The 24,308-nt window shown below is 41.8% G+C and overlaps 3 protein-coding genes across 5 annotated transcripts; 2 read left to right on the forward strand and 1 right to left on the reverse strand.

The window, feature by feature from the left end:
• Positions 1 to 1,538: 1,538 nt before the first annotated feature.
• On the forward strand, positions 1,539 to 9,124 carry TEKT1 (tektin 1). Of its 2 annotated transcripts, XM_061363262.1 has the most exons (8): positions 1,539 to 1,612; positions 4,497 to 4,740; positions 5,120 to 5,285; positions 5,553 to 5,681; positions 6,076 to 6,219; positions 7,454 to 7,676; positions 8,289 to 8,485; positions 8,737 to 9,124. In XM_061363262.1, the coding sequence occupies exons 2-8, from the start codon at positions 4,551 to 4,553 to the stop codon at positions 8,894 to 8,896; spliced, it is 1,209 nt and encodes a 402-aa protein (XP_061219246.1). In that variant the 5' UTR covers positions 1,539 to 1,612; positions 4,497 to 4,550; the 3' UTR covers positions 8,897 to 9,124. The 2 variants fall into 2 exon arrangements, with proteins under 2 accessions (XP_061219246.1, XP_061219247.1); XM_061363263.1 differs by lacking the exons at positions 1,539 to 1,612; positions 5,553 to 5,681 and having other exon boundaries at positions 2,493 to 4,740.
• A 179-nt stretch (positions 9,125 to 9,303) lies between these two features.
• Positions 9,304 to 13,022, reverse strand: FBXO39 (F-box protein 39). Its single transcript, XM_061363261.1, has 3 exons — positions 11,938 to 13,022; positions 10,679 to 10,855; positions 9,304 to 9,947 (listed from the first exon to the last, which is right to left on the reverse strand). The coding sequence occupies exons 1-3, from the start codon at positions 12,949 to 12,951 to the stop codon at positions 9,819 to 9,821; spliced, it is 1,320 nt and encodes a 439-aa protein (XP_061219245.1). The 5' UTR covers positions 12,952 to 13,022; the 3' UTR covers positions 9,304 to 9,818.
• Positions 13,023 to 14,400: 1,378 nt separating this feature from the next.
• Positions 14,401 to 19,750, forward strand: PIMREG (PICALM interacting mitotic regulator). Of its 2 annotated transcripts, XM_061363265.1 has the most exons (5): positions 14,401 to 14,729; positions 15,566 to 15,891; positions 16,705 to 16,800; positions 17,652 to 17,698; positions 18,962 to 19,750. In XM_061363265.1, exons 1-4 carry the CDS (start codon positions 14,439 to 14,441, stop codon positions 17,680 to 17,682), a joined length of 744 nt encoding a protein of 247 aa, XP_061219249.1. In that variant the 5' UTR covers positions 14,401 to 14,438; the 3' UTR covers positions 17,683 to 17,698; positions 18,962 to 19,750. The 2 variants fall into 2 exon arrangements, with proteins under 2 accessions (XP_061219249.1, XP_061219248.1); XM_061363264.1 differs by lacking the exon at positions 17,652 to 17,698.
• Positions 19,751 to 24,308: the final 4,558 nt, after the last annotated feature.

Raw genomic sequence — 24,308 nt, forward strand, 5'->3', positions numbered from 1 at the left:
CCTCTGCTGGATTTTTTTGCATTTAAGGAGGAAAAAAAAAAAATGCCAAGAGAGTGTGTGTATATATGACAGCAGATGTATTCAGCATGAGTGATAGAGTGAACAACATGTTAAGTCAGTATAGTATATGTTTTACATAGATGGACTATTTCCTGGCTTTTCTAATGTTTCTGCACTGTATCAAAATTCAGTACTGAGGTGATTTATTGTAACTGGATCCAACTTTTAAAGGCCAGATCAGTTCGTTCTGTGCAAGATTTTCTCAGCAGAGACGTAAAGGACACAAGGACACCCACTTTTTAAAATGATGGTTGTGTACAGGTTCCCACAGCAGGGAAGTCCTCCTTGGAAGCACAATAATTGTATGGATGCCTTTCAACACGTTTCCCTTTGTGTGACATTTCCAATGAGGTGTATGCTTGAACCAGTGCAAAACTCTTGGATACGTGTAATTAGGTATAAATATAGCCCACATGGTTTAACCTCTGTCATTAATTTAAAGCTGGCCTGATTTGCAGAGATAGTTTCAAAGTGTCCAAAATAAAAGTTGGCATTGCTTTATGTAAGGTGCATTTAAAAGTCACTTGTGGTTCTGCTAAAGTAGCTCTGGGTCGACTGACATTGAGTCACAGATAGTTTAGGTTTGAGGGGACCTCTAGTCCCTTCCAACCAGAGGAAAGGCCATCTAGTCCAGCCCCCTGCAATGAGCAGAGACATCTTGAACTAGATCAGGTTACTCAGTACACGAAGCCTGGCCTGGAGTGTCTCCAGGGATGTGGCATTTACTGCTCCTCTGGGCAACCTGTGCCAATGTTTCACCACCCTCGCTGTAAAAAAATTCTTCCTTTTATCCAGTCTCAATCTACCCTCTTTACTTAAAACTGTTCCCCCTTGCCCTACCACGACAGGTCCTGCTATAAAGTTTGTCTGTCTTACACACTCCTGTTTTTTAAGTACTGGGAGCTGCCCTAAGGTCTCCCCAGAGCCTTCTCTCCTCCAGGCCCAACAAGCCTGGGCTCTCTGTCTTTCTTCATAAAGGATTATTCCAGACCACATTGAACACTGGAATTCAGACCTGTTACGCAGTCTGCTTTACCGTTTCAGAAACACTGCAAGCGAGCAGTTGATGCTGCAGTATCAGCCCAACCTAGTGAGCTCTATCACTTCAACCCGCTGTCACAGCAGTTTGGATGCCCGTTTAATCCTCTAAAGAATGGGACTATCCGTGATGATTTTAATGCATCTAATAAGGACCACGGTGACTCGTTTAGGTTCCAGTCTCATTAATGTTGGTTAATTGTACTCCTCCGCAGTGTTTTCCAGGCTGAGGGCTTCAGCGCTGCCTCGCCCAGGCCCCACTCTCCCCATAGGGACGACGCTGAGACCGTTAACGGGGAGAGCGCCGGACTGCTGCGGCGGCCGCTGATTGGCTGCGGGCGGCTGGGGCGGGGCTGGGGGCGAGGCCGGGGCCGTTGGCTGCCGCCGGGCTGTTCTGGTGCCGTTCCTCTCTGGGCTGCCTTGGCCTCGGACTGGTTCTGCTGTTACCTGGCGGGCAGTGCCGCTGCCAGCCTCAGGAAGTCTGCAGTGATTTAGCCCCTGAAAACCATCTGAGGTAAGAATAAACCTTCCCCATGCTGTGTAATTCATATTGAAGGACCGGTTGTAAAAGCCAGGTGTAAATTTGGTATTAACACTTTAAAAGGAAATATATTTTTTTTATGGTAAGCTAACAATGAGGAATAGCTTTCGGGTTGGTCACTACAAATGAATTACTGTATGATGGTCTCACTCACAGGGTGGGTCAGGACAGCACCAGATACTGGATTTTCAGAACAAAGATGCATGCAGGTCTGTGGGTCTCACTGAACGACACTGGGGATTGCTCAGCTTTCAGAGTGACCGAGCACGTTTTCAGAAACAAAATGTTCATTGTTTTCAACCACCGCCAGCCACTGCTCATCATTCTCAGTTTATTATGAGTCATTCTGTCACCCATTTTTAATTTGCTCATGTTGCCTTTAAAGCCTTGGAATGTTACTGAGAGTACATACAAGTATTAAAACTTTGTGGAAGCCAAACTAATATGCAGCCTGATACATACTCTGTACTCATGGTGGCAAAAGTAAACCTTGGTTCAGACTAGCTCCAAGTTCAGATCTGCGTAAGTCATTAGAAATCTTTCAGCTGTCATGGAAATGGCTGCAGTTCCTGCTCCAGCTGTTAGTGTGACAAAAAGTACTGCTTTCAGCAACTTGTCTTAGCATATTAATAATTTGTTTGAAAAATACTCACTGGAGAGAAAGAGAGGGGGAAGTGTTATCTGGACCAACGGCAGGCAGAATGTACAAATCAAGAGACAGTCCATGGAAGTATTGTTCTCTTGTACAAATAGTGGCATACTACACATGTAGTATAATATATATACTGATAAAACTGATACACATATAAATACCATATAATACATACATACCATATATATATACCATATAAACTGATTTACAGGTCTGTCTCAGAAGTGGTCTATGTAATTGATTCTGATCAGTGTTCAGCCTAGTCATAGTCTTGCTTCACCTTGTGAATCGTAAGCATGCTGAGCATCTGTGACCACAGCTTTATATCCTCCTGTATCAAATCAGTGTATGTTTTTAATTTTCCTTGCTTGTCTTGCACCCCATTCTCTGCTGCTTCTTGAATATCTAGGTCCTCATCCCAGAGTAATGTCAACCCTATGTTCTGAAGCCTGTATTTTTCTTTGGCTAACTCTGAAATGCCTGCATTTTTCTGTAAGACAGTGTTTCTTCAGTTAAAAAAACTTTTTTTGCTCCTCTGGAGTATGTGCAGATTTCCGTTTCCAGGGCAGCTGGAACGAGAGGCACTGTAGTTACCAGTTTTAGTGATCACTGAATTTAGCTCCTGTTAAATTGAAGGTCATGAGCAGCTTTCTAGCTGTCACTTCACTGTATTTGCAGGCAGAAATTGCAGTTACTTCCCACCTTTCTGTCTTGGGCAAGGTCAACTTCTTCTGGGCAATGCTACTTGCTTCCTTCTCAGTTTGCAGTCTCTTTGGACCTTGCTGGGAACTCTGAGAAACCCTGCTCTCATCTGAACTACATCAGAGATATTCAGAGGGGGCATAACTGTGCCATCTGATGTAATGCTCTTTTGTCTCCTTCATTTCTTCTGTCTGGCTCGCAATCTCTTTTGTCCAGGAAAGGATATAGTTGCCACAAAGATGCGCATACTGCTAAGGATATTTTATGACTGACATTTTAGATAGCTAGGGATTTACACATTTGCTTTCACAATCTTAATGCACTTCTGCACTAAATTGATCAAAAATTGCTGTCCGAAGCTGCGGGAACCATCTCAGATAATGTACAAAGAACACATTTTTATTTCCACACAGATCTTAACCAGGAATTGGTGAAAGGAAGCACCACTGGCTGCTCTGTGCTGGCACCTCTCCCACCAGAGGCAGTAACAGGAGGTTGCTGGAGGCAGCGCTGCTGCTCCCATGACAACCGCTTTGTTGCCTTCCCTGCTGCACTGGCCCGCCTCCTGGGATATTTAGTCGCACTTTTAAAAAGAAACCATGCGCTGCTGCTGTGGAGATACAGGCTGGAAGGCAGCTGGGAGGAAACCCCTGCTCGTGAAAGGGAGTTGAAGACGTGGCACTTAGCCAAGGTTGGACCCTGGGAGCCATGTCAGCCTACAAGTTCATGAGGCAGAAAGGGGATTGTTTTAAGGGTGAATCTTAAGATGTTATCTGCTGAAGTGTGTGTAAAGCTGTGTGTTGCTGAGGAGCAGCTGTGAGCTGGGGTAAGAAATTGTCTCAGGAGCGCTGGATGAACATAGTGCAAGAATAGGAAAATTGATAATCAAACTGTTGTGACTTTGCATAGATCTGGGGCATTGTTTTCACTCTGCATTAAACCCATGTTCCCAGTATGCTTTGTTCTGCTTCAGCCCTCCCTAGGCTTTTCCATTTCCTCATTTACCTGCTGTATTTCCTCCTCCACCTTTTTTTTTTCCCCCTAATGACCATTACATTTCTTTTTTACAACCTAAAGTTCATTCATGTCTCCAGCCATATTCTTAAAAGGTGTTTAATTCTCCAAACTGTGGGAGATTATATTCTGTATTTGTTCACTTTTTATCGATTTTCTGTGATTGTCTGTTTAGTAATTCCATCCTTCCTTACGCCTCCTTTCACTTCTCCCTCCTATGGCAGATAGCCCATCTTTTCCTCTTAGTTCACTTTCAACCCTCTCCTCCTAGCTTCCATTCTCAAATTCTTCTGTTTCTTAATTCTCCCATTCCAAACTTTTCCTCCTGCACCTTAGCAAAGTCTTGGAGAGCCCTGTGCAAGAAGTCTTTTCTTTTCATACCTGTGTCATTCTGCAGGTGAAAAAGGCAAAAATTTTTCTCACCCTTATGTACCTGCGTTTTTCCCTTCTTGTTTCTGCAGCCAAATGTAATGCTATTCCTGTTTCCAGGTTCCACATCCCAAGAACTGACCTGTGTTATTACCAGAAACTTTCTACAAAACAATGGCCAGACTGTTGCAAGCTCCACGCAAATTTCATCCCTCAGAATGGGACACTGCAGCTAGGGTGCAGTGTGCCAGTACAGAGTCTCTGAAATCAAGATCAGAGCGCATGATAGCTGAGAGTCAGAGGCTGCTGGATGAAATAGAAAAGACAACTCAGAAAACCCAAAGCGATGTCAACAAGAAACTAGGTAATCCCAGGTAATCTGCAAATGTCAAGATATGTTGAGCTGTATGTTTAAGGAAGACTTAAAAAATCAGTTGCTAGTGAATAGGAGTATATGTCAATGTCATGCTCTTTGATTTCATGGAAAAACTAAAAATATTTTATGAAATATTTTGAGGCAGACTCTTTATTTTGTAACACATAGATAAACCACACAGAAGGCTATTCCAACCAAACTTCCTGACACAGGGGTTGCAAAACTGTCCACACATCAGCCTACAGCATTACATGCACTCCACTATGGAATAAGTCTATTTTTAGTCATATCTAAGATCTGACCCACAGTGGTCTCGCATGCAGAGATGGGCTTGTATTAAAACCTGCTTACAATTTTCATTCTGCAGAGCAGAGACAGGAAGAAATAAAATTCTGGAAGCAAGAATTAAATAACAAACTTGAAGAAGTTGTGCATGAGACAGAGTTACTGTTAACATTCAGGACTCGCCTGGAGAAATCATTGGAGAGCTGCAAAGAGCCACTTGTCATTGCCCAAAAATGTCTCCTGAACAGGTGAGATGATAACCAGAAGAAAAGCATTCAGGGAGAGAAAAAAATAATAATCTAGGTTATCAACCTTTAACAAATAATAGAAAAGGCTGTAAATTAAGGACAGTGGAGTAACAATCTGATTTATTATAACACTGGGGAGCCCAGGTCATAAAGGAAAAACTGTGTGGCAAGAAAAAGTCTTCAGTTTGGAAAGCTGGGCTTCATAATCTTCTGTTAGCTGCAGGCATTTCAACAATGGGGCTGATGGATTTTCCTCTTTTTGTTTAGGCAGAGGAGAGTTGGGAGTGACTTGGTGCATGATGAAGTGGAACAGGAACTGGTGAAGGAAGCTGAAATCCTCCAGGGGGTTATTGCTTTGCTTGGACGTACATTGGAACAAACTGATGAGCAAATCAGGTGCCAAGTGTGTAACTGAACACTGATAAGCTGAAAAGTAAGACAGTCATATTCCTGAGAAGTTGTAGAGTCAGGCTGAGCACAGGTCCAAAGTTACCTTCAGTGCTGAACAGTTACAAGGAGGTCAGTCCTAATTCGTACCACTGAAGTACTTGCACAGAACACATGGTCTTCTCATGATCCAGTCCTGTGCTTTTAATTCCGATTGAAGTTGTACTATCAATGTATATAGAGGCAGCCTCACACTCTTGATTTTGGGACTTTGCAACTGACACTTTGTACATTAAGAATTCCATAACAGCATTTGTATTACTTAATGCATATATTCATGCATGTTATGGAAACGTGTAAGTGCCTACACTTTGGCTTAGAGTCTGGTTGTTTCTCCTTCTAGACTAAACCGTTCAGCAAAATATAACCTGGAAATGGATCTGAAGGACAAGTTCACGGCTTTGATGATTGATGGTTACTGTACTAGCTTGACAAACAACACTCCTGATACCAGATACACTAATAATGCAGCGAGAACAGAAGGAAAGTAAGTGGTTATTTAGTTCAGTTAACAAAAAGTAACTATACAGCCAGTGTGAGCTGTCTCTGTAAATAGCAGGATTATTTGTGTAAAACGGACTACATCTGTCCATCATCTGTCTGTTGTAGATTGGGGTTTTTTTATACTTCTGTCCATCACTTTAGTATCTATCTGTGTAACATGTCTGAAATAGCCACAATAATCATGTTCCCAGTGAACTGAAGTTTTTGAGGCTCACAGCTAAGGAAAAGTTCACACATTACTTAAACCCAGAATAGATTTCCTAATCTAGCTTCCTCTCCTCTCCCAGGGTGTCCTAATGGGGAGAACGCTGGACTGGGACACCCAGGATGTAGAGTCAGTTTCTGACTCGGTCACTAACCTGTCAAATGTGCCCCTCCTGTGTGGGCTAGTTAGTGTGAATGGTTTAGACAGAGAAATAGCTACCACAGAAAAATTAGCTGAGAAGAGGAAACATACTGAGAAGGCAGTGTGCGAGAGACACTCTCACAAGGACACTATGGCCTCTACAAGAACTGACAAACTCGGAACACAAAGAGACTGACTGCTCTTCCTGCTAGTGTGTAGCGTGCATCAGTGACAGGTTGGATAACTCAGGCTACAGGTAGAATGGTCTTGGCTGTTGTAGCCAAATTACAATTACAGCTTTATATATCCACCCAATAAAACAAGGAACCCCCTGAAGAACTTTCCAGACACCTGCCTGCGAGCCACTGGTGCACAAGTGTGACCCTCTAATCTTGGGATACAGTTGGGGGTTGGCTTCCCAATTATTGTTCCAACCACATATTATAAGTGACTGTCTTACAGGTAGTGAATGGTGTAAGAGAGTAAGTGAATGTTCTGTGTCAATAGTTACCTTTGATTAATAGTAACATCTGAATAATATTATTAACAACAGATTGCTCAATGAAAGTTGTTCTAAGAAATATTGTTTATAATCTGTTTCCCCCACAACAACATATAACTCTATCAGGGAAAGGTACAAAGTTGCAATGTGACTAGCAAATTCATGTCCATCCTACCCTTGTCTACTTCCTTCCGAGATGCTTGCAACATTTATTTTGTATCTAGAATTCCCAGGACAACTAGCACTAACTGGGACATACAGTTAATAGAATTGCTTTGTTCTCAGTTTTGTGGAGTAACTATAGATTTATGAAGTCGCAGAGGGTTTGATGGCGCCATTCCATGACCTTTTATTTTTAATCTCTTTCAGTTTTGTTAGCCCTGAAGACTGGATAGATTTCTCAAATATAAATGTTGAAAAGGCTGACAAGCAGCGAAACAATTCTCTGTCATTAAGGGTGCTTATTGATGGCATCCTCTCACAGACAGCGAATGACATACGCAAGCAATGTGAGAGGGTGAATGCTGCGTTTAGAAATAGGGTGAAGGAAGTCAGGGATGCCAAGCACAAGCTAGAGACACTCCTTGCAATGGTAAGTGGTGCGGGACAGTTAGTGATAAAGTAGAGACGATGGTCTCAGATTATCTGCCAGTTTTCTCAATCCATTGGTTTGAGCTACTTTGCTTTAAGAATTTTACCTTCACAATACTGGTAGCCCCTGCCACTTCACACACCCCCCCAAAAATGTTGTCTTACATTTCTCAGCTCTGTGCACACCACTAGAGAGATGAATTTCTGGAATCACATGATGTAGGTGTGGCTATAGACATCAGTAAAGTCAGGATTTCTCTTGTGATTTTTAGTTACATGGCAATCCTACAGAATTTTCATGATTGTAATATAAGAGCATAATAACTTATAAAATCAGGGTCAATGTGCTTGATATTTGATACATGAAAACTGAGTGTTAATATTAAAAAATAATTGCTGAGCATAGATCTCCAGTTTCACTCAGGAAAGTGTCACCTGCTCTTAAAGGAATCGTAATCCTGTCTGACCTTTGTAAAATATCCTTTGATGAAATAACATTTTAACATAATGGGTGTTATATTTTTTATTACTATAACTAACTATTAAAGATATTGACAACTTTAACCATTGTAAGAGCCAGTGTGCAGCACTTCCTTCTGTTGGACTTGTTAAGGTGATGGATGAGACTGCCTCACAGGAGAAGAACATTGCAGCCTTAAAGCAAGCAATTGCTGATAAAGAAGGACCTGTTAAAGTGGCTCAAACCCGCTTGGAAGCAAGAAACCATCGCCCCAATGTGGAATTCTGTTATGACACAGTGCAATACAGGCTGATAAGTGAAGTTGAAGAAATTACAAGAAATATTCAAAGGCAAGTGGAAATGGGCAAAAGAGAAAATCTGTGGTATAGCTTGCTATGTTAGTGAGTCAAAGTAAATCGGATCCCAGCTACTCTCCCTGAAAGGCTGGGAAAGGCAGGACACTTTAAAGGAAGCTGCATGTCTCTCTGTGAAGCCTCTTCCATCTTTTTTTTTTTCTTCAATTCCTCAGAATTCTTATCCTATATGAAAAAAAAACTACCACTGTGTTTTCAAGTAATGTCTGTCTTGTTTTCCCTGTTAGGTTACAGGATGCACTAGGAGAGGCTGAGACAGAGCTGAAAGCTCTGAGCCGACAACAGCTTTCCTTGGAGGAGGAGATCAAGGTGAAGGAGAATACATTGTACATCGATGAAGTGCTCTGCATGCAAATGAGGGATTCTGTTAACATTAACAACTTCTGAAGCCATCACACTGGGAGATTGTGTGTTCTCCAGAGATTCATTTCCTGCTGAAATTTTATTGACAAACCTCCAGATTTATTGGTTTGGCTCAATGCTGTCCTGGTTCTAGTTGTGCAAGATAATTAAAACACATCTAGTACTTACAGCTCTCTGTTTTACAGCTATCTATGCTCTAGAACACCTGATGAAATCTGCCACTTGGTAATAAGATCCCAGAATCAGAAGAAATTCCCCTTCTGCCATGTTATTTATCGTGTGTGCAACCAGTGGTATCTTTTGCCGTTTAAAAGTGTAGAAACTGTGGAAGCTAGAACAGGAGTCTCCTCATAAGTCATTTGTTAGAAGCTGGGTGAGTGGGAGGGGTGAGTAGCCATGGAGTTTTGTAGCCATGTCTTAATATCTACTGTTAAGGAGCCACAGGCTATATATCAAACTTAACAACTTGTAGGGACTGGTGATACACTGGATAGTGCATCTGACTACACCTGAGTCAAGATAAGGCAAGGCTGATTTTGGACTAATCACTTCCCCAACCCAATTCTCAGTTTCCCTATTTGTAAAATGGAAACAATGAAATGGGCTTTATTGGTAAGGTGTTTGATGCTCTGCAGTGAGAACTACTGAAAAAAACGAGGATGGCCTTATATTCACTTGAGATGAAAGGGCTCACTGCTTCCTTTGGTTCTGGCAAGGAAAAACAAAGCAGGAGCAAGAATAAATGATGCTGGAGACACAGGAAACCAGTTCCCAAGTCCAGCGTTTTAATGGATGGAGTGTAAAATTGTCCCTTGCCTCTCTTTCATTGTAATGGTATCTTCCTTTCGGAGGCACTACTGCCAAGATTTAAATTCCTTACTAACACCCTCCAAAGGATCCATTCATTGCTTGCAGATGTCACTGGGTTCTTCTCTCTCCCTGTGGTTTACACCAGTGGGTAGGTGATGACAAAATAATTAAGCTCTGACTCAATCAGGTATTTGAACTTCCTGTAAATATCGCACAACAGCTGATCTTCCTCACTGCTGTCTGGTCGGGCTGTGTAAATCCTGACCTGCATGCATGACAATCATGTCTCAGATATATGGAGCAGGCTAAGGCCATTAAAGCTCATGACAAGAAGCCTTTGTCACTAATGAAGAATATAGAGATGCCAGATTCCTTGGGTTTGACTTAGATCTTGAGGTTTTACTCTGTTTTTACTCCAGACTGACTGCAAACATCATCTGCCAAAGACATTTTGGGAAAAGCAAGGTCTCTTTTACCCCTGGAACTGATGCATCCCTGCGATCTGCACTGGTCTGTGAGGATCTACAGAGTTCAGAATCTAGCACACAAGGTAGCATGACAGCATGGTTTACACCAGCTACAGCTGTGGTCTGGCCCTAGCTCAACACAGCATCACTGATGTGAGATGTGTTTAGATCTTTTTGCAGTTTAGTGGGATTCAACCCACCTGCCTTGATTTAAGAATGGGCATAAACACTGGACCAGGGTGATTGAGAATCCCTAGCTTGAACTAGCAGTGACAGAGGGAGCCTCAGCCTAGGAAGGCCTTGTGATATTTTTGGGACTTGTTAATTAAACTTCTATGGTATTCCGTACATGGTAAAGTACGCTGGAAAGCCCCATTGCTGTTACTGGTTCTCAGACGATAATGTATAACATAATATGGTAGAGGTAGTTAACATTTCTGTAAGTGGCCTTTCTGTAAGCATGGGGACCTCACCTTTCTCTGGGTATTGGAGAGGAAGGGAATGGGAGTTCTGAAGCACAAAGTCTTACCTTTATGGTAGTCAAAATGCATTTCCTTTCTGCACGGTTTTGTAGCAGCCTCTCAATAAAGGTGACACTTAGAAATGCCCAGGCTTCCAGGAATAACAACCTCTTGGATGTTAAGATAAGCTGCAGCAGCTCATCATCCAGCAGCTCGTGCACATTGTTTAATTCGAGTGTCAATTTCTTGAAAAATAATGAACATGGTTAGTACTGCAGAACAGAGCTTGTGAGCACAGCCAGAGAGTTCAATAAATAAGTTTCCCAATTGTATGAACTCACATGACAGTCATCAGATCAATTTTGTACCTTGACAGCAGAGAATCAGTTTTGTATTAAGACAACAATAGATGCTACAATAATCTTCACTCTCCTGTTAAGATGGGGGTTCCCATGTGCGTTACATATAGTCCTAGGGCATAGACAGCTTCTATTACCATTAGAAAATGCTGCACCCACAGCTCACACCATGATCTGATTTGACATATTGGAAATTATCCCAGCTATGACAGCAGATTGAAAAACAGTTCCTAGAAAGCTTTACAGATCTCTGTGTTTATTGGAAACTCTACAATGCTGTCAGCAACAGTTGAGTATAAGACCATGTGCTTCCCTCAGGCATACAAAGACCTGATGCTCGTTTATATGGGTCAGGTGTTGTACTCCTTTGGTGACACATCCTTGGTACTTTCACATGGACACCAGTTAATTTATGTGTGCTGTAAGACATTTGTGCACTGCCAAAATGTAACAAAGCCATCACTGTAGGTTGATGCAGGCTACAGCACTGCAAGCAAACAAGGTATACAGACTATTTTCTTCATGTGCAGATTTCCCTGCAAAAGGGTAGGATTCCAAAAAATATGAAAGGATTACAGACTTATCCGTTACCAAACATGAAGGTGTCTAACCAGAATAAGCCTAAGGCTCTTACAAGAATGACATTTTCCTGCCTGAAAGCTTTTTTGCTCACAGCTGATACTACAACGACCTGTACTTCTCATGGTTTAGCTTTTTATGAGGGCAACCTGACATCAGCCTGACAGCAAAGACTAGCATAATGGGAGTTGTAACTGGACAAGGATGACCACCTGAACTAGGCTATAGCTGGAGCACCAGAATGATTCACTTATGAAAATTACCCTTGAAAAAAAAAACAGAGGAGGTCAGGAATTCCTATTGATGACTGCTGTCATGCAGAAAGCTTATATGATTACTTTGCTCAGTTTTGTGATTCTGCAATAAGGTGTCATTATTGCTTCCCTTACCTGCAGAACACACCAATAGGCTGGAAGGAGGTTGGTGAGGGTAGGTCTCATTGTCCAGTCTGGGTTACCGAAATAGGGGCTCCGTAGGCTGATGCTCCTTACTGGGATCTCCACTAGCAGGATCCTGGCTAGGTGATCATGTTTCATCACTCTTTCAAAGAAGAAGTTCACTTTCAGTTTTGGGGCTCTCTTAGCCAGGTTTGCCCACGACCTTCCCAAGACTACTTGGCCGTGTGGGTCATGGATATGACATTTGATATTCAAGGTGCACAGGGAATGCGCGCTGTGCTCTTGCAGGATGTCCAGCAGCTCATCAGAGACGCAGTTATAATTTAAAGTCAGGATGACCAGGCTGTGGAACTTGGACATAGTTTGATGGAACAAGGTGCTGCTGTAGACAGGCAGGTGGAGACTGAAGTAATCCTCAATAGCTATTTCAGATACAAAGCTTTTGTTTGTCACGCAGCTCAGAGAATTTAGAAGGTCACAGCCTTCTTCCAAAGTTACTCTTGCTCCTTTTAAGTTGAGATAATCAAGCTGTTTGCTCATTCTTTTCAGGAAGGTAGTTAAGTTCTTGATAAACTGAGCCCTGACCGTATTTTTCCAGATCGAGGAGTCTAATTCCAGGTACTTGATGCTCAGGGACACAAGGCGACTGTTACACTTACCCAGATGTGAAAGAAGACCTCTCATAGTCACTTGAAATTTCCAGGTAAAGGCACTATCGGAAGGATTTGATAATTTGATCTCGAGGTGCTCCAAATACTTGCCAAATTTCTTGACATACCACAGTGCACTTTGAAGCTCCAGTGTCCGTGCCCTTGACTGTCTGCCATAAAATGTGATGATTCTTCTTCTCCAGAGGGATCCTGAGTACATGGCCCAACTCCATTTCTTACACACCAAGGCAGCCTGAGATCTGTCTCTGTCATCTAACCAGCTGAAGATGTTCCTCAAACAGACATTAGGTAAATGAGCCCAGGAGCTCTGCTCAGGTTCACAATCATCTTCCATTGAGAAGACAGTTTTTCACTTCTCTTCAGAGTGTTGACCCAAACCTAGATGAAGAAAGCTGTGGGTAGATTTCTTGCGCCAACAGAACAGGGTTCCAAGCAAATGGTTCAAAGTTTGCTTCCTCACATTCAAGACAACAATCCTTTCTTTGCTTCTGTACTTAAGATACCACGGTCAAACAAGCTCTTAGGTCTAAACTATAGTTAACCTAAATAAAAACAAAAACAAAACCCACAAACAACAAAACCAAACATAACCAAACAGGGAACAAGCACAGTACAAGCACAGGACACATCTTTTAACTTTCTGGCCTTCAGTCTACCTAAGCAGTGAAATGGTACCAACTGCAGACAGAGCAGCCACAGCCTGCAGAAACCTTTGTTTAGCATCACCTGTAATTGATAATGTTTTATGGCCTTATGCCTAGTGTCAAAAGTATCCAGTGCTTTGGGCTGCTCACATTCGAACAGTGCAGTTGGCGCAAAACTAGTGCAAATGACTTTTTTTATCTTTCTGGGGGTTCTGTTCCATGGCACTTGTCTGAGGCAGTGCCCTGCCTTCCACAGATCAAGGCACAGTCCCTGCTGAAAGTAAGAAGCCACATGAAGCATTCCATCCATCGGTTCAAGCAGGACATTCAGTCACTGGGCTCCAACGCACGGGGCTATCAGGTCAGAAGACAACCGGGTAGCGGTGGCGGACAGGAGTAAACCACCGCAAGGCAGCAGGTTACCTACCAGCTCCCCCCTCGGGGCCGGGCTAAGCACGCACTCAACTTCCCGCACCTTCCGCAGCGTTCAACCTCGCCCCGCACCTCAGCGTCCGAATCCCGCTCTATACCCCGGAGCTCTGAGGAGCCCGGCCCACTTTGTGACGTCACGCCCGCTCCTCCCGCCCCCGGCCGGCGGCACCGCCACTCCCACGGCGCAGGCGTGAGCGGCGTTACGGCCCCTGCGTGTGCGGGGCACAGCCAATGGGCGCGGAGCCGCGGTGGGTGGGGCGCCGTTCAAACGCGGCGGTGGCGGGGCTGTGGCGGTCGTGTCTGTGAGTATTCCCCGAGCAGCGGCGTGCGTTGGTTCTTTAACCGGCCCTGGCGAGAAAAGGGCGGGGCCGCCCTGTGCCGGCTCCCGCGGCGCGGAGCTGTGGGCAGCGAGCGCGGGGAACGGAGCCGCGGGCTGGGGCAGAGAGCGGGACACGGCCGGGAGGGCGCGGGAGCCCCGCGCTGCGCTCTTTGGGCGGGGCGGCCGGACTGCACCTTGCGGCAGTTCTTGTCATGGGTGTGCACAGACCCGAGTAGCTGTGGCCATCAGTGCTGCTCTCCTTCAAGCCTCCGAGTGAAAGTCTGCTCACCTTTGAATGTGTTGCTTCACGAAAATCTAACTGAATATATTTTTCAACAATTCTCCTTTTTAACGCTGCTCTGTCCCTTGCTGTTGGTGTCATTCTTGATTGTTTTAGAAATAAGGCTAACCAAGAACTGGAACAAGATGGCATCTGTGCTCCAAAATGTAAAGGCAACGATGGCCTGGCGAAAACACCAGCTCCTAGCTGACTTCGATGAGAATGAGAGCCCTGTACCTGACAAATTCAAGAGAAGGGCTTCCTTCACTTCTCTCAATTCCATCTGCATGTCTTTACGGAAGCGAGTACCATTAAAGCAGGTACAGCTGAATGTTCCTAAGAGCTCTACTTGGAAAAGCCTGGGAGCAAGACAGAAGTGCCAATCTCTTCAGAGTATTAAAAGAACGACAAAAAATGCTTTTGGAACAGTGTCCCAGGTACTCTGCCTTTGCAGTGGGGTGTAGATAACAGTTTAGGTTTTGCTTCAACTTCAGTACTAAGATTTCTAGACTTTATACAACATGCTGTATTCCAGAGACTCTGTCCCACACACTTGCACACTGTAGCTACTCATAGCTAGTAACTAGTAGAATCTTTAATACCCTTGCTAAAGTACAGACAGGCAAATTATGCATCTGGCAGAACAAAGAGGAAGGAAAAAAGAAAACGTATGAGATGCATTTCATCAAAACATTTATTACTAATTAATGCTTTTCCCCTCCTGTATGGCATCATGTATGGCAGAGCAGCCTTCACAAGGAGGAAGGTGGGTAGAGATCGCCATTGCTTGCAAAAAATTTTTTCTGAAAAATGTGTAGCACTTTGGATTTACTTATTTTTTTTCTTTACTCCTTTTCCTGTACCCATACAATTTATTAGCATGTTCTTCATTCTAGTCAATCTAAATTTGGACTGATAAAATCTGCTAGATGGTAGAAGGGTAGTAAACTTGAGCTTGCACTTTCCTTTGGTGGAGACCTCTGTTTTTTTTAGGTGCATCAAGTATATGCTAGGGCACCTGCCTCTTTCCTGCATAAGAGCAACAGGAGCTCTGTTCCAGTGCCACCTGAAGTCCTTGACAAGTTTCAAGGACTGTGGGAGCAAATAACACTTCCAATGCAAATGGTACAGAGGGTTGAGACCATTTATGCTAGACTAAACCTGATTTGAGAATAAAAGCTATGGAGTCAGCTCAAATATTCCTTGCTATTCAAGTTCTAAACTCCAGGCTAACTGAGACTGTTTAGCATAACATGTCTAATGCTGCTTTCAGAAAATACAGAAGTCTTGCCAAAGTCCAGTAGACTCAATGGTGACCTTTCCAGTTGAATCCATCAGCAGAAGTTGTTCTACCAAGAAAAGAAGCACTACACCTCGAAGCCCTTGCCATAAGAAGAGTGTTATTCCAGCAGCCAATTCCAAAGGCAGCACAAGATCCAACAAAAGAGTCTCGCTTGCACCAGCATGGATGTCAGAACATAGAGAACAGAGGGGTTTCTCATCCTGGTTTGGTAAAGATGCTGTCTCTCTCCGGAGATCAAGAAGAGCAGCAGCACTGAAGAGTCCTTATTCATCACCTGCATCTGCCAGCAGAAAGATGTGAGCCACATTCTTTTGTAAACCTTTTATTTTTCCCCCCTTTTTTTTTTTTAATTCCTGTGATTAGAGCATTGTGTAGGGCAGGAGATGAAGGTTGCTGTCCTGTCTCCTGAAAGGCTGTGTTGTTTCAATAATTAGGAAAGTAGTTACAGATCCTGTATAGACAGGGCCTGAGCACTGCATAAAGCTGAAATATGAAACTTAACTTTGTGCTGTGACAAGAATTTTTTCAAATCCCTTTCCCACTGAATAAGCTTACACCATGTTATTCAGCACCAGTCCCCATCAGGCACTAGAGACAGACCCATGTTCTTTGTTAATTACTTCCTGGTAAAGGAAAATGCTCTCAATGCAACTCACTCCTACTTAGCTCTAACTTTTCCAAAGTTGCTATTTGTATTGCAAAGATACATGAAATAGCTGCACTTAGGCTGAGCTCTTTATAGAGTGTAGAGAGATTCTTGCCTCAAAGTTGTAACCCAATTTAGATAAAAGGGTGTGAGCTAGGGAAAAACTTCATAATGTGCAACACAGGTTTTTGTTTTGGTCAAAGTCGCATAAGATATGTCAGAGCTAGAAGCTGAGTCCACGCCTTGTGAATCTGAACCCAGTATTTGAATTGGAAGATAGTTTTCTTGGGGATGAATGCAGATGTGAAGCGGTTGGTCAGTGGAATCAAAAGCAAGGTTTCTACAGCCCTAAACTTTTCTGGATTAAGTCTGGAGGCAATGAGAGTTGTTACTTTAGGAATGGAGGCTTGGGTAATGTCAGCCTGTCCTGTCCCATCTTTAGTGACAACCATTCTGTTTGCAGAGAGTTTGACTGCAAGTTGGAGCTGATCTCCTCAGGGATTTGCCAGTTGCAGCATATCTCCCAGGCATTTGATGATGCCATTGTGCAAGAGGAGAGGTAAATACTGGCCCTCAACTACAATAGTTTACCTCCCTCTCAGACATCATCAATGTAGGCTGTGTGGTCCTTGTAACACACGATGAGAAACAGTTGCAGAACTTTCTCAGCTGTAATGTAGCAGAGCCCTTCTTTCTTCAAGACACCTGTGCAGATTAAATCTGCAGCTGGACTTGCAGCTTCTAAAACTCGTCAAAAGCTCCTCTTGTCTTCAGGTTTCTTGCTGTGGAAGTCAGATTTTCCCCAGCAAGAGCTTACCTTTGACTCTGTATGAGAAGAGTACCTCCCTGCCTTTGTCTAAAAGAGGTGCCAGCCCAGGCTGAGGAGGGGGAGAGGGAATTCCATTGCACTGACACTGTCATTGGTGCTTGCATATTTGTCAGAAAATCCTTTTACTGTGTAGCATTATATTAACAGATAGTCTATGTGCCCACAACTCAAAAATTTAGAGGCTGCAGAAGCTTCTTTAAACAACACCTTGGTGGTACACACAACTACCATGAGGTAGTAGCCTGCTCTGTTTGTAATGGTTATGTCATTCTGAATTAGACATATTAACACAGTAAAAACCAAAGGTCAGAAGCCTTGTCACAGGGCAATTCCCAAAACTACTTCCTCTCTCTAGAATGCTTGATGTCAAGCATTCAGTAGTTAAATGTCAAGCACCTAAAATCCCCTAGAGAGGGCTAGCATTAATTACTTTTATTTACAAAGAGGCAAGGGCTTAAAATCCTTCATAATTCAAAAGGTAGATTTTTACCAATGGGACTATTTCAAATCTTGTATTAAGTTAATGATCATACCCATTGAAAGTTCACTAAATCTCACTCCTAATATCTCCCATCTGTTAGTGATATGACAGTTTCTCTCATTCGTAACTGAAGATAATATCAACCAGGTAAAGTAGTTCATGTACCTTGTCTACACCTGCATGCATCTGTGGGGAGAAAACCTGCTTTTTGGAGAGAGAAACCCTTATTAACTCATGCTTCTTTAAAGTATTATGCAGAACCATGGGGTTCTTCCCTTAGATTCACTGTGGCTGTCTCTGCCACAGCAGATCATTGCGCAGTTGTAAAATTTCACCTCTACACAGTGGATTAGTGAAATCTTGTGTGTTTGCATGGAAGTTGGGCTTCTGTTCAAACAGCAGCTTTTCTCACCCAGATCAGAAAACTACTGGTACTAATGTCTTTGTCACTCAACCTCAGTTCTCACTGATTACTAACAAAGATCACAAAGCATGACAGAACAAACTATTACCCTCAGCTGTCTAACTTCACAGCTTTTCTTTTCCAACCCTAGCATTGTCTTAGTAGTTAAGACTAGCTATCACAGTAAGAGCAATACCGGCAGTGCTAGCATTTTTAAACACAGCAATTGTACCTAAATGGACGGGAAGTAAGTTTCTAAACATCACTTTAAGTGTCAATTCACTGAACCAGGTAAATGCCTATTATCTTCACTGAGATCTCTATTGTGACATGAATATCTTCACCCATTACATTGGAAGTATTCCTTTTGTTAAAGTTAAATCCTGAACACTATGTCCTGTTTTAGCAACAAAGATAGGGGTACCATATTGATCCTTGTACAATGTCCATGGTTGTAACTTTTCAGGAAAAGTGACATCAGTTTCAAACGCTTGACTGAAGCTTTAAGCAGTGATGTGTAGTGCTTCCACTAGGCAGTTTGGTCCAGTTCTATTGCATGTGAACATGCATGCAGTGTGCTCTGTCCCTGCTGGTTTGTAGGTTGTCTACTGGAATAATTTTTTTGGACTTTTGCCTTTCTGTTCTGGTATCAGTTGCTGTGGGTTTTGTTGTTATGGGTCCCTTTTCATCTTTTCCATGAGGAAACAAACTTTTGGTTTTGAAATGTTTATAGTGGCTAGCTCCATGTATTGTTCTAATATTTTTCATTTTAATGAATTGGATATCATAAGAAATGCTCCTGTTATTAAAGTATTGCAGTACTTCATTTGTATACTGCCATTTATGCTCACTGTAGGTGCTAGTGTTTAGAACTTTTATACAGTGAATGCATATAGGTCCCAGACTTCTTCCTCACTTCCATCTAACAGTTTTCCAGCAATTTGTGTAACAACCAGTTAATTAACTTTACTGACTTCAGGCTGCTAATGGTAGTTATTCTTCTGCAGGCAACATGCAGTAACAACCTACTATTGTCTAATGGCATAAAGTTTGTGCATCGACCTCAAAGACTTTCTCAAGCTATCAGAAGGCAAACAAAGAAACACCATGCTGCACTTGGTACCTAGAGATGTAACTACTGTTAGGTTATGAGCACATTCAAAGGAGAGCTCCGTATAGGACTTGAAAGGGTGCATTCTATGCATTGAACAAGCCATTACATTTTATGATCTTTCCTTACAAGGCAGGTCAGGACTTCCATTGCTTTCTCTTTTCAAGTGAACAGGAGAATCAGAGTTATACAACTGTGTATTTCTCCTGCTGAGATGAGGTACTATCTGGAATGTGACTTTCATAAGGCAGTAAGTACTTTGAAACCTATGCTGAACTGCCCAATAGGAATGGCCAGAGCAAGGGCCACAGACTAATGAAGGGTGATCATAGATAATAGTAGTAGACTGGTATCCAACTGCCATGAGTTACAATTTAGAGTAATTTGCATACTGAAAGTATTGCTCCATTATTTTGAAAGCCTAACTTTTTTTTTTTTTCCTGTATATGAACAAACCAAAACCAAAATGAAACAACAGTGGCTTGAGTTGTGACCACAACTCCCATTCCAAGCCAACAGGCTTCTGTGGAGTCATTCACTCACTCCTCAAGAGAGGAGCCACATTAGGACTCTTCATTCATGGCTTTAAGGAGTGTTATTAGATAACCCTAACTAATCCCATTTTATGTAGTTGGCTTCCAGACAAAGCAGAGCAACTTTGTTTTTTCTTGCTGCTGTTTTAGATAGAATCATAGAATCATAGGGTTGGAAAGGACCTTAAGATCATCAGGTTCCAACCCCCCTGCCATGGGCAGGGACACCTCGCACTAAACCATATCACCCAAGGCCTCGTCCAACCTGGCATTGAACACTGCCAGGGACGGAGCATTCACAACCTCCCTGGGCAACCCATTCCAGTGCCTCACCACCCTAACAGGAAAGAATTTCCTCCTTATATCCAATCTAAACTTCACCTGTTTAAGTTTTAACCCATTACCCCTTGTCCTATCACTACAGTCCCTAATGAAGAGTCCATCCCCAGCATCCCTATAGGCCCCCTTCAGATACTGGAAGGCTGCTATGAGATAGCATCGGACAGTTAATAATTGCTTTTGTACTATACCATCTGTCTTAGTTATATTCAGAAATCAATTACCATAATTAATGTAACCTCTTACAACAGCTGTTATTGGCTAATATCAGAGTGCATGTATTTTATGTGATGAAGTTTACTAAGCATTTGATACCTGTGTTTTGCTTCTAATAGTTTTTTTGTTTGTATGTTTTTTTAAAGTAACATTAATTTGACAAGCCTTTTTTGGTAGGTGATTCAATTTAATAAAGTTTAGTCTTTCAAATGAAAGCAAAGATTTCTCAAGCTTCTAAAATTCATTCCCAGGGCTATTTCCCATGGTAGCAGCTTTAGTTTCTCAGATTACATTCACTCTTTAGATGAACCTTAAAACAAAAGATTGATTTTGGAAACTACTCTATTGGATACTATTTGAGATACACAGTTTTAACTGGAACTACTAGAGGTATATTAAGTGTAAACATTGGAAGCAGTCCTTTTCAATTCTGATTTATGAGTAAGTATTGATTTTAAACTTGCTCCTGATTTTTCTTTATTGTCAAACCAGTGTGTTTCAAAATATTGAAAGAATATTTCAGTTACAGAAACACAAAACCAACTCCGACTTCCAGGTTTTCAGGTGACTGAAAGCTTTAGTTTCTAGTATTTTTTGAGGTTTTCATGCATGTGTTTTGTGCTGTGTTTTTTTTTTTAATCCCTTTCTATATGGAATAGTAGCATGAAATTGTTCTTTGCATATACTGAAAGTACTATATAGCCTTCACAAAGATGGTGTCTCATTACTGAAATATTTTCTCATATGACTTTTCATAAAGCTCCAACCCTTGTTCCTCTTGAAATGTCAAGCTCCAATCTATTATTTCAGATATCCAGATGTATTAAATGGCCTCTATAATGTTTCCACTGGCTACTAGGACACGTAAAATGATGATCCAGTACTTCCCACATCACTGGTAAGAAAAATCAGTGACACTGCTTAAAGGCAAGGAAGGTTTTATTTAAGTGACTAATCTGTTATAAGATCTTAAAAACCAGCTCACATCAAAATCTTTACCAGTTGTAGAAATCTTACTCCTTATTCCATGTTAAGAAATTTATTACTGTACATTTTTGAATCTTTACAAGGCAGCCATAAGAAATATAAACACTTGTCACCAGATAGAACCTTTTCACTGACAAAAAATATTTAAAAGTATGCACTTAATAAAACTATAGACTGAAAGAACACGTACAATTTCAAGTTTCCTCTATGAATTCAGTTGTAAATGGACTGCCCCTTTCTTCTGCCACAAATAAAAACCAAGTTGTGCAGGAAGCTTGGCTTTCTGTGAGAGGACTGCCATTATGGGCCCTACGCCAGTCCTTCCAGAATTACCTTTTCTGTAAAGTTTGGAATCTGTAAGATACATTTCAACATTGTAGTCTCTAGTGTACCATCTCCTAGCACACTCCAGTAAACCTGCCTCTCTCTCTCTCTCTCTCTCTCTCTCTCTCTCTCTTCCCCACTGCAAATTCTGTGCATCCTTACAAATGAGAAATGAACTGTCAAATTTGTTTCATGTTTCCCCTGTCTCCCACAGTTACACCTGGTTTTAAAGGTAGCTTATTGAGATAAATACAGATAGAGAGTAGACTGTAATCCCTTACCTTGGGCTTGAACTAAAATGAGGGAAAGAGGAAATACCAACACCTGACTTCAATTCCAGAGTCCATGGCACAGGATTCTAGCTGCTCCAGGCCATTTCTTATTTCTGAAAAAAAGAGCTCTTTTCATCCAGAAAAATATGTTATTACCTCCATATTTATGGGGGACTGAATTCAGGATCATCTGTAAGAACCTATATTTACACTTCAGTGATTAAACATCATGGAAGTCAAATTACCTTGTTAAACCCACAATTTCTGCTGAAGCTATGGACACGGACCATGAGGAATCGTTCTTACAGAAGCTGAGGAGGTAAGTTGAAAAGCTATGTGTTTATGGTAATTCTATCCTGCACCAGCTCCAGATGAGGATGGAAAGAGCCACTTTCTCCCCTGCATGCCTGAAATGAACAATTCCATGCAAAAATCTTTGAGTTCAGATTCCATATTTTAAGCTCTAATCACAAAAATTAAGCAGTGTACAATCTCCTCTCCATTATTAGGCTTATTAAAAAGGTGCCTTTACTCCAGGCATCTAGTACTTTTTTAATGTACTCACCTTTTTGTGGCTAAGATGCAAGAGGGGGAATAAAAAACCTGGGGAAGATCCTATTTGTTCAGTAACAACTGTTGCACTTACAAATAAAAAAAACTGGAAATACCTATTGATTTCATATATTGTTAAAAATGCTTATATTTTAGCAGATTTAAGACAAGAAACAATATAAGAAGAAGGAAATAATTTCCTTTTTTTCCTTCTAAATTTATTCTGTCAAGTACACGATGACACTACAGTTCTAAGTATTTGAAATTTACTCAAATGCACACATTAGCAGTGCCCTGGCCTAAAGACTTCAGTGTATAAATGGGACAACTGTGCACTAATAAGGGCAAACAAAAGCCATTTTGCAGAATGGTGGAACTTCCAGGTAAAGTGTAGTCTGCTTATTTCAATAGTATCATAGAATGGTTTAGGTTGAAAAAGACCTTAAATATTATGTGGTTCCAACACCCCTGCCACAGGCAGGGACACTATCCACTAGACAATCTAATGGATGAATTAATCTAGTAGGCTAGGGCGTGCCATTTTTTTCATCTAGTTTACTGATAGTTCCACTTCTACATAATCAGTGAAAGTTTTAACTGCTTAGAAGTGAATTCCCTAGGTACTAGAGGAGCAGGTGAAGTAACCCGTAAGAATTAAGACTATTCATGAAAACAAATCAGCTCTCGTGAACCCCAATGAATAAGAAGACTTATCAATGCTATATCGTTTTTACACCTAACAAAATTTTATGCTGAATAGATATAAGCCATGCCACAAAACTGAATAGGAGTACTTTGGTCAAGCAAGAACCTGTTCCAAGAGCACTAGCATATGCAAACACTTAAAAAGAGAAGTTATTCAAAATAAGCAGTTTTAGATCAACATTGCTATTCAGGTCTGGAATATTCTGCACTCTTTATACAATGACATCTTTTTTTCAAACTTACCTAACTAGACAACATTGAATAAACAGCCATTTTTTATTGTTCTGGTTTTGAAGTATACTGGTTACAAATTTGCTGTGAAAGCAGAACCAAAACTCCACTTCAGATGTCTTCACGCACACACACACGCGCGCATGCACACACACGTGCGCATGCACACACACACACACACACACACACACAACACCACAGTTGTGAAGGTGTGTTTTCACAATATCTCAGATAAATCTACCACTGTTATTAAACACAGCCATTTTTTTACAGTAATTTAAAACTGGATCCATATCAACAGGACAAAGTAAACGCATCTAATTGTGGCCTACTTTATACAGACTTGTACTGCTGCCTTTGCATCCACTGGAATAACAGTTGTGTTTTACAGTTTCACTTATGCTTTTTCTATTCAACAGGCTGAAAAAAATGTGCTTTTCCGTAGCAGACTGGAGGCACTAAAGGTGCTGAAACTATTGATGTGTCTTGCCTGGGCACCCTCCACTCCTGCCTGACTTCTCTGTCCTTTTCCCTTCTGTGTGCATGTTAACAATTCCATAGCCTATAGAGTTTAAGTACGGACTGCACAGAGACTGCAGCAATGAGGACTTGCAATCAGAGAGTAAGATGACTAGCACCAAGCTTATCCTCAGGAAATGGCCTGCTTACGAGTACTGATTATCCTCCCATGAAAGCAGAAGCAAAACAAATCCAATTGCAAACTAAATGCCCATAAACTGCCTCATGCAGTTTCATGTGTACGGAGTGTACAAATTTAAAATTCTGACCAGTGATTCGTAGAATGTTTTAAGAGAAAACATAACTGAAAAAATACGTATAAAACTAGTTCTAGGTTTTCGTCAGTGATTCACGAGGGAAACCTCAGCGATCACCCCAGGCATAGCTGGGAGGATAAAATAACCAAAAAAGGTGGTGGTTCAGGATGCAGAAGGTCCAGCTACTGCCACAATGTCTGCTGAGCTGCCAGCCCAGTTGCAAGATGTTTACAGCCACATCCATCTTGTTCACACTCAGCTCCACCAGAAGCAGTTTTACCATTTCAGTGTCAACTGGCTAGTGCTTT

The sequence above is a fragment of the Neopsephotus bourkii genome, unplaced genomic scaffold (genome assembly GCF_033783945.1).
Source record: "Neopsephotus bourkii isolate Nb327-2 ecotype Australia unplaced genomic scaffold, CSIRO-AGI_Nbou_v1 NB_1154, whole genome shotgun sequence".
NCBI classification, from domain to species: Eukaryota; Metazoa; Chordata; class Aves; order Psittaciformes; family Psittacidae; genus Neopsephotus; species Neopsephotus bourkii.